The 10,332-nt window shown below is 35.3% G+C and overlaps 1 protein-coding gene across 1 annotated transcript; it reads right to left on the bottom strand.

Moving 5' to 3' along the window:
- Window positions 1-4,505: 4,505 nt before the first annotated feature.
- On the bottom strand, window positions 4,506-6,971 carry LOC149418446 (uncharacterized). The gene is made up of 5 exons (XM_089639111.1): window positions 6,448-6,971; window positions 6,101-6,302; window positions 5,931-6,011; window positions 5,680-5,754; window positions 4,506-4,870 (listed from the first exon to the last, which is right to left on the bottom strand). Exons 1-5 carry the CDS (start codon window positions 6,616-6,618, stop codon window positions 4,506-4,508), a joined length of 894 nt encoding a protein of 297 aa, XP_089495237.1. The 5' UTR covers window positions 6,619-6,971.
- Between the last annotated feature and the right edge of the window lie 3,361 nt (window positions 6,972-10,332).

The raw sequence follows: 10,332 nt of genomic DNA, 5'->3' as shown, positions 1-10,332 counted from the left end.
TCGTGACATTGTTTGCATTGCCTAGCTTAGTTTATCTCTTCTAGGAAAATGCATCTATTTTGAGGATGTGACATTATTTGCATCATGATGAAATATTAACTTAGCTGTCAAAAAATTATACAGAAATATATTGTTTAATAATTGTTTGATTAGAAAAAGCAGTGCGAAAATTCGGGCATCTTTGGTTTGTACATTTTTTTTTGTATTGATGTGAAAATACATCTTGTGACATTAAAATTTTACCAAATGAATGTAACGCTACAGTTTTTATCGAAGGCGGTTCGTGGTCTAAATCATTGGGAGTTCAACATTAAAGCTATTTAAAAAAAGAAAATAGGCCTTTTGTGAGAAACTCTTCTTCAATATCGAAAATATCGAGTTTCTTCATTTTAAAAAACTGCAAATCCAGAAGAAAGTTTCGAAAAGAATTCGCATAATTTTTTTGTGCCAATAATAGTAGTTTTATAAACGAAACCATACACTTTAAATATGGTACACCAAATAATTGTTGAAATGCAGAAACAAGTCAATAAACGTGTAATTATTATTAACTTGATAAAAATGAATAAAATATTGAAAAGCGTGAAATATTATTGTATTAAAGGTGAATATATCTGCGTAAGTGCCTTCGTACGAAGCCCACAGATGTAGAGCAGATATGTCACCCGAATACGTTCGGTAATGTTCGGTTCCGAGTCCAACAAAGCCAGCGAATAAACAGGATAAATTTAACATGATGTGCACTCTTCATGAAATCATTACTTCTGAAAAAAAAACTGTTCTCGCATTGAAAATTTTAAAATTCCCCTAATAATATCCTAGCAGACTCCATATTCTAGATTCTAGATTGATTATTATCAATTAATACCATCGACATTCCTCATTACTCGGTGAATATAATAGTCCATTCTGATGAAATGAGGCAATTTACGTAAATTTCGAGGAGATGAAAGTATGCAATTATTTACGTAAATGTCAAATTTGACATGAATGTGTCACTGCTAACGCCTCGGCGTCTAAAATATACTTTGCGGCTTATCGGCTTATTTTAGCCCGCGTAAAATTTAAGCTTCAAAGGTCATATCGAGGATAAGAAACAAAGATTATTTTATGGAGTTTTCTCCCACATGTCATGTACCTATACACGAAAAAGCTAAGCTGTATTATATCTGACTTAATATTATGTACTCTTTATTTGGCCCACACGTTGCTACTTTTCCTAAAAAATAATCTCGGCAATTTACATTTACTCCGGTTAGTATTTCAAGGATGTGCCTACGAACCCAAATTACGAAAGCTTTTATCTTCCGTGTCAATGCTTGAATTAGCTTTAAGCTTTCCGTGCCATACAGAAGACAGAGAAAAACGTTTCAACGAATCATTCTTATTCTCCAGATTTACTGGTCACGTTACAAAATAGTTTATTTATCTTGAAGGACCCTCGAGACAACTCGAACCTACGAACCTTTATTCCTTGAGATGGATCCGATTTGGATTAACCCGAGTGAGTAAGAATTTTTATTGAGATACACTTTTTTATTGGTCCGTATTTGATTACTTAAATGTGCCTGTGGGATTTTTCGAAGTTACGAGAAGAAGTATTGTTTGAGAACTTATGTTTTCTGTTCATATTAATTTATTGGTATTATTTAGTTCTATATTTTGAGTCTTGTTTCCTTGACAAAATAATATATTTTTGATAAAACATATTAACTTTGTGAATCTTTGGGAACGGAATCATAGGTCACGGGTTAGAGACCCATCATGCAGTGTTTTTTCACGTGTAATTAATTTTATTTGCTTACTGAAGACAATATTAGCGATTCTTAAACGAAAATCAGAAACAGAAAAATTAGAAGAAGATATACATCTTGGGCGCGAACCCAGGACCCTTTCCTTGCCGGAGCACCGCTCTACCAACTGAGCTAATGGGACCCTATCTCCTTCGGTCATATATAACTGTATCATACTTCGAATAAGAACTACCGACATTGTCTTCATTTTTCTCATCGCACATTTTTATTGGCAACTATCTTTATGTATGATCGCAAGATTCAACCCAAACTAAATGCAATCTAGACAGCTACCCAAAGGAAACTGTCAGAGATAATCTAAACCATAATATGTTTTTTTTAAGTTGTTTCTTATATTATGCGTTCATACATTTGTAATGAAAAAAAATTTTAGTAGTAAACTTTTTTCTATTTTTTAATAAAGTAATTGAGAACATTTTATTTTGCATCTATTCAATGTGAACGATAGAAAAAGATTCAGTCTAACCAAATAAAATTATTGGTTTTCATAATTTGAGCCGATTGGTATTTATATTGATATTTAACACTAACACCCGTATTCAGAGTCGATCCTTTAGTTCAAGAAACCTTCCTTTCCTTTAAAAAACACCGTTTTATATTCAGAGACACGCCTAAAGTCGGTGTGACGTCACTTAGTAAGGAAGCTACCTTTCTCAAGATTTCAAAAAATTTTGTATTCAGAGACGTCACTATGGAAGTCTCTACGACACTGCGCACGCGCATACTTGCTTACTTTGACTTTTAGCTGTCAAAACTCGAGGTTGGTGGGTAGGGTACCTTTGCCTTGCTAAGTCGGTGATTTGTTCCCAGTTGTTGCGGCTGTTGCTGTTGAAAACATAAAACAATGGAGATGCAGATTATGGAAATGGAGATCATGGAAATGGATAACGAGTTTTTGGATTACATCGTTGATCCATACAATACACGTGACGACGTTGGCACGGACAATATGGGCAGCGTGCGGCGTTATTTACGCGATTTTGAAAATCCCGTGGAGTTTTACAGTGACCGGCAATTTAAGGATCGTTATCGGTTGGAGAAAACAACTGTAATGCATATATTAATTCCTCTATTATTTCCGAATTACGCTTTAGTTAATAATAGAGGCTTGCCCATACCTCCTGTTATTCAGGTAGCTATCGCGCTGCGATTCTACGCTACTGGTAATTATCAGGTAAATGCGTCTTTTTTACTAGATATCTATTGTCAAATTATGTTCTACTTTTGTGAAACGAAAATATTACATTTTGTGATGCTGAAACTTGTTATTTACATTATGTCTGTACTGATTTGAAATCGACAAAGAATGAAAGAATGCATATATTATTTAATGAAAACATGATGTCAACCTAAAATTAACCAGATGCCCTTAGATGTACAAAATATCTAGATGGAGTGTTCATCTTGTATTATTTTCAATGTTCATTAACTACCTACATATTTTTATATGATTCCAGATTGTTGCGGGAGATCTACACAAACTGAGCCAACCAACCTCCAGCAGAGTAGTGCAAAAGATTTCCTCCAGATTGGCGCAACGGATAACTGAATTTATTCATTTTCCTCAACGGCCCCGGGACTACGCTGAAAATCGGAAACTCTTCTATTCAAGAGCCCAATTTCCAGGAGTCGTCGGATGTATTGACTGTACACACATTGCCATCAAGAGCCCAAGCCGAACAATAGGGGAATCTTTTCGCAACAGGAAAGGATGGTTCTCCTTGAATGTGCAAGCTGTGTCAGGTCCACGTTTGGAATTTTTGGACATAGTTGCCAGGTGGCCTGGTTCTACCCACGATTCCAGGATATTTCAAAACAGCGCGTGCCGCCTAAAGTTTGAGGAGAAAAGGATTACAGGCATTCTTCTCGGGGACAGCGGATATGGCCAGACAAATTATATGTTCACACCAGTATTAAATCCTGCAAATGAAGGGCAAGAAAAATATAATAAGGCGCAAATTTCCACACGGAATGTAGTCGAAAGATTATTTGGTGTATGGAAGAGGAGATTTCCTTGTCTGAGGAGGAAATTAGAAAATAAACTAAGTAATACTACAAACATTATCGTTGCGTGTGCCATTTTGCATAATTTATGTATATCGTCAAACGACCAGCATTTTGGGCGGTTTGAGGGTATAAATATACCTGTCAATTCGGTGGTGCAGTCTGCTTCAGGCAGAACGATAAGAGATGCATTTATCCAAAGACATTTTACGTGATGTGTAATGAACTGTGAAAGGACACCATATATGTAATGAATAGTGACGTCAGTAATTGTGCCGTGTAATGAACTGTGAAAGGACACCATATCTAATGTATAATAATTGTGCTGTGTAATTAACTGTGAAAGGACACCATATATAATGTATAGTAATTGTGCTGTGTATTGAACTGTGAAAGGACACCATATCTAATGTTATGACTAATGAAGTCATATTTTTTAATGCATAGTAATTGTGCTGTGTAATGTCATGCTGTGAAAGGACACCTTATCTAATGTAATGAGTAGTGAAGTCATATTTTTTATAATATGTTATAATTATGCTGTGTATTGAATTATGAAAGAGCACAAGGGTTTATCTTAAATATATACCTATGTATGTATTAATAATGTCCATTATCAAAAAAATTGAAACAGAATGGAAAATAAATAAAACATTTATTGGAGATTAATATATTTTTTATTCATATTTATTTATTGGCGAGCTCTTTTTCCAATTCTGCCTTCGCTCTTCTTATTTGTAGTTCTATAAGTTCGTTCTGCAGACGAGCTCCTTTCGACTGCTCCCGAGCAGTCTCGATCTGCTCCCGGGCAATCTGCTGGGCAGTCTCCCTCTGCTCCCGGCCAGTCTCGATCTGCTCCCGGGCAATCTCCTGGGCAGTCTCCCTCTGCTTCCGGGCAGTCTCCTTCTGCTCCCGGGCAGTCTCTCTCTGCTCCCGGGCAGTCTCCATCCTTACTACGTGCATTTCTTCATCGTACTTTGTTAGATTGGTGCTTCTGAGGCAACGCACTTGGCCCTCGTCCCGAACCACCTGCCCACTAGATGGTATCAAGTCTGAAACAACACAAAATTACAAGCTGATTAGTGAAACAACACAAAATTGCAAGCTGATTAGTCATCAATGTAAATAACAGGTTTATTTGTGTAAATAACACTCTGTGCCCCATGACATAGTGCACAGTCGGGAAACACGCCAAACACGCGCCCAACATATTTATTTATTTACACAGTAAAGTAAGTAAGTGTAAAGTAAATATAAAGTGCAAACTATAAATTACAAGTAAAAATTAAAATTTAAAGTAAGAAAAAAAACAGTAAAAATGTAGAAATATAAATTATCTCTAAAAGGTACCCACAAAGATTTAAATATAAAAAGTAAGAAATCCTGGATTATGTCATCCGATTTGATAAATTTTTCAAGTACCTATGATTTCTAGTACATTAAATAGTTTTGGAGTGCAGTACTGGTAGGCATATTATGTTTACATGATGTATTATCGTGGTACCTACTAGCAAACAAATTAAGTTTAATGCATCTTTTGTATGAGGCCAGATTACCGACGAAGTGATCGATATTAGCATATTCATTGCATGTACACGGATGACATTTGTCATCAACAGCTCGGCTGTGGAACGATTTGCTGGCCTCTGTTTTTCCTCCCTCCTACAACATTGGTCTCTTCAAGACCCATTTTCACTCCTTCCTCAAAAACATTCCCCACACAGCATCTTCAACAGGGCCCCTCTTTCTTTATGGTGGAAAACGAGAGGTTAAAGTAAAGCTCTCCGAACTCCGAGCATTATTTGAACCTTTGTACGAAAATGCAAGTAATCACAGCAAATAGAGAGGTAAATATAGTCACCTTTCTTGGCTATAATGCGACGTGTCTTCGTCTTGAGCTGGGGCGTTGAACTTTCCTCCGGTGTTTTTGTTATATCTGAAAATTAAAAACACTTTTGCAATATTTCTATCTCGAAAATTATTTAAGATTTAGCATGACAACTGATAAAATTATGTAATAAGTTCCTACAGAGAAATGCGAACACTACCATCTAACAACAAATCACATTTTGAATTGATAAGAATCAATTATATTATCAAAAATTGACTTACCAAACACCGGCACTTCCGTCGACTGGTCAGTCCATGGCATGCTGAATAAAGCAGACGTGCTGGTGCTGGGCACAGCGGTATCTGAAACTTAAACAATACTTTATAAGAAATAAGGTCAAAGTTAAATAAACAAGTAGCCAAAATATTTCACATAACTTTCTTAAACTAACCGCGATCGCTGTCGTTGCTAAAGCTCAGTTCAACGTTGGTGGCCAAGTCCAGCACGCTGTCAACGGGATGATGCTCATCAGAGACAGTTGGCGACAGCCTGCCCCCTCCCGTCTTCATCCTGCTCCTCTTTTCCTCGCAGAGCTCCATCTTCCTTTTTGACTTAATGTTGTCCCAGCATTTCTTAAGCTGCGCTTGGGTCCGCTAAGAAGGAATTCAATAATACAGTATTATAATAGTATTACGGAATCGGAACAATAGAAGAGTATGTATATGAATGAAAAAAGAGTATCCCTGTGGGGAAACGGCGTGATGGCTAGTTAGTATTTCAATTACAAAAGATACAAACCTTTTGATTGCCGGCGATTGAGTTGAAATCATCTGTCAACTTGGCCCACGCATTTTTCTTCTCGCCAAGTTGCAGATGATTAGTCGAAATGCTGGCAACGGCAGGATATGTGTTTATTAAATCTAATAAACATTGCCTTTCACTCGGCGTGATTATAATACGAGAATTCATTGTTTAAAAAGGAAACTTTCGAGACACTCAACTGAAGATGTAACAGAGACTTTTGACAGGCCGATGTTATTTACTTATTTACGACAGACGCTTGAACTAAATCCATAGACAACAGCATAGATAAACACACAGATTGTCCCAAAACGGGGCATGTTGTTTCCGTAGAAGCAGGACATCGACAAGTTTCGGATGACGTCACACCTTTCTTTCGGCGTAGACAAAAGGTCTCTACCTGAGGAAAGGAAGCTCAAAGTGTGGACTCTGTATAGAAGCGTTAAAGGTAAGGACGGTTCTTACCTTTGCTTAGGTAAGGCTGACACTTGACTTAGACAACTTTAAGGATCGACTCTGAATACGGGTGTAAGCGTCGACTTGCCATATACCATAGAGCCATTCGTTCTAGACAGTATGGAGAAGTTGGGACGCTTGTGCAGTATTCACTAAGTTAAAATAAATGCCACCGACGGGAAATGAAACCGCACCTTCTGATGTCCGGTCAGATGCTCTGGACCACTGAGCTACTACGACTTTTTCCCAACACGCCAAATAATTCAATATATACTAGTACTTCAATCAACAAACTTATTATATTTTTTTACTCGGGAGATATTTTCAATTTGTATTGATATTTCAGGCGACTAATTATTGCTTATAATAATTTTTTTATCCTCTGTTTTATGCACAAAAAACATTGTCTTATAAACATTGGTTTATCATTAAAAAATAATAATTAATAGTTTTTATACGGATTAATCTACAAAGTTATGGATTTGTGGATTCAACTTTACGCACAAGTACATCGTACAATATCCATTGTTTTTGTTTTTAATGTGTTATATATGTCTAAAATGCTAAATGATTTACACAAGTACTAAATGTAAACTGCATATTTTGACAAAATTATAATTGTGTATCCAGTGTACTAGGGATGGGTCGTTGCATAGAATTTGAACAATTCATTATCTTTCAACGTTCATTTGTGAGTTCTGTGAATTTCCTATTCAAGTTCTGTTATTATGTCATTACAGGCCAGTTACTTGACAGAACTTGAAAAAAACTCTCACATAACCATTGAAACAAATTGTTCCAATTCTCTGAAACAACCTGTCCTCAGTACACACTGTACACAGCACCTAAGCTCAGGGGATTTAAGGCGCCGTAAAGGAAAGGTTAAATCTACAGAATGTCCCAAAAAATGTAAACACACTTTGCGTGATTATAAAAAGAGTATATTTTTAGATGTATTACAGATTAAAAGAATAAATTAAAGAAGACAGATGTAGAATTTTTTAGATCAACGTAAATGTTCAAATTGATTTTTTCCAAGCATTTCTGATAACGCTAAGCAATGGAATCGCAATCGTAGCGAATCTTTTCTATATAAAATTTCAGCCATTAATTGATCGACTGTTGCCAGCTTTGACAGATAAACTTTATCTTTGATGAGTCCTCACGAAAAAATTCAGAGACGTACGAACTGGAAAGCTCTCGGACCATCCGATGGCATTTCTTCGCCCAATCCATCTGTTCGGCAGATTTTCATGGAGATAAGCTCTAACATCACGATGATGGTGGGAAGATGTCCCATCTTGCTGAAAATAATAAGGTTGTACATGGAAAATTAAAATTAAATCCTTTTTTTGGGACATTTATTATATTTATGTTTTACCAAATATGCTGGAATAAAACAGGAGTAGATGAAAAAAACTTTATTTTTTTCATTAAGGCGATGCACTACGTTGTGTAATATTTTGAATCGAGCCGCTATCAATAACACACCTTATGTAGATTTCGATAAGGCTTAAATTCCCGCTTAACACCATCCACCTGTTTTGATTTATGCATGTAAAAAACATGGCCAAAAAGTGCACTTTATTTTATTTTGTGGATGTTCAGGCACAGATATTTAAATGTTTTTCGATCATTTTATAAATAACTTAATTTGCCACATTATACAATAAAACTATATCCGAAAATGGGTTCGTAGGTAGGAGATTTTGAACTTTAAAGCAGTTTTCATAGGCCTTATACATTATTTTTTTCTGGGCTTATAAAAAGATTTATCTAAAAAATATTCGATTATTTCAAAGGCCAGGATGTATTCTACTCGCAGTATTTAATTAAAGCATCTGAAATATTTCTAGGCGACCAAATTTTCAAACCAAAAACACATGGTTTCGCCTTAAAATGATTTTTTTGTGATACGTCAAAAGCTGTAGAAAGAAAGACAAATATTCCCGGGTTACGAATAATCTGGCAAAATTAAAAAAAAAAAAAAAACACCTATCACTATTATAAACCGAAAATGTTACAACCCACATCGCCTAGGGAACTCGATGTATTGGTTAACTCAACCACTGACAAACTAGTTCTCAGATCTTTTGATTTGCTGTCTTCTTGCTTTCAACTGTGACATCCGGGCCCAGTGTCAATAAGTTACATGGAAGAAGGAGGTTGTCAAAAAGAAGGTTCTGTTTTTGTATCAATAATGTGTCTATGCCATCAAAGGACAAGTGCCACGTATTTCCGGTAGGAGTATTTGTATTGCGTCACTTTCCTGAAGGTTGAGGTACATTTCTGGTTGATTCTCAAAGGATTTTTTTTTGTATACGCTGGGGAAAATACCGCCTATGGATATTTGGTTTCGTTACAAGTATTTGGATAAGCTAACTATTATCATGTTGTGTGTTTTGGATTGCAAACAACAAACCAATCCCTTAGGACCTGAATTTTCTGTTTACTTAATTCAATAAATAATATCAACTGATGTGATGTATTGTTAATTTATTGAAAATTTGGTGAAATTATTAATTTAACTGTTAAAACGGGACTGCAGGCCTTCGACGAATTAATAGACAGAGTTAGTAACAAAGTATCAGTCAAAAGTGATTGATTTATTAGGACGGCGGAACATGTGTTCATACAAACATTAATATTAACATACTGATGTTGTCGCATTATGTCATGATATTTATTAGGAAAAGAACACGTGTTCTCGACGAAATAATAATAATATTTTTTATTACACGATGTGGGGAGGAGAGTGCTATCCCACACATCCCATATATAAATGTACAATGTTTATGTGAAAATGCAAAAATATATTCTGAATGACCAATATTTTATCAGTAAAGTAGCATAGTATCACATTTTAACAAGATTATTTTTATCCGCGCACCTTTTAAAAGATACTTAGATAGGTATAAATATTTTGTTTTCATTTATTAACCCCCCATTTGGCTTTTACTTAACGATTATGAATTAAACTGAATTGAAAAGTATAACATAAATAAAAGAGGTTTTTTTTATTTTATAATAAAACATAAAATACAATTAAGTTGCTAAAATACTATCATACTAACTTTCCCTTCAGTACTTTCAACACTGTACAGTTTGCAATGTTTTCTGTGTATTTCAAATGCGCTATATACATCTTTTTTTTTGTAAGGCTAGCATTACACTTGTAAGTTTTTTCGTAAATTTACGACTTCTAGCCAATGGGCGCATTAGATTTTCAAAATGCAAGATGCCCATTGGCTAGAAGTCGTAAATTTACGAAAAAACTTACAAGTGTAATGCTAGCCTTAAAACAAATACTGTTAATTCCGCATGGTAGAAAAAAAGATAAAAAATACTTTCATAAAATGTGGACGCCATTATATATGACCAGTAAACGCTGGAACCCTTTAAAATTAAAAACGAGAAAAAAATAAA

Source organism: Hesperophylax consimilis, chromosome 13 (assembly GCF_061612785.1).
Source record: "Hesperophylax consimilis isolate HC1 chromosome 13, BYU_Hcon_1.0, whole genome shotgun sequence".
Classification (NCBI taxonomy): Eukaryota; Metazoa; Arthropoda; class Insecta; order Trichoptera; family Limnephilidae; genus Hesperophylax; species Hesperophylax consimilis.
The sequence above is the reverse complement of the archived record's forward strand: the minus strand, read 5'-3'. Positions and strand labels throughout refer to the sequence as shown.

Coding starts and splice junctions, on each gene's coding strand:
- LOC149418446 (XM_089639111.1), bottom strand. CDS start 6,618: ATGAATTCTCGTATTATAATCACGCCGAGTGAAAGGCAATGTTTATTA. Junction 6,012..6,100: donor TAGCAACGACAGCGATCGCG/GTTAGTTTAAGA, acceptor TTTAAGTTTCAG/ATACCGCTGTGCCCAGCACC. Junction 5,755..5,930: donor GACGGAAGTGCCGGTGTTTG/GTAAGTCAATTT, acceptor TTTAATTTTCAG/ATATAACAAAAACACCGGAG.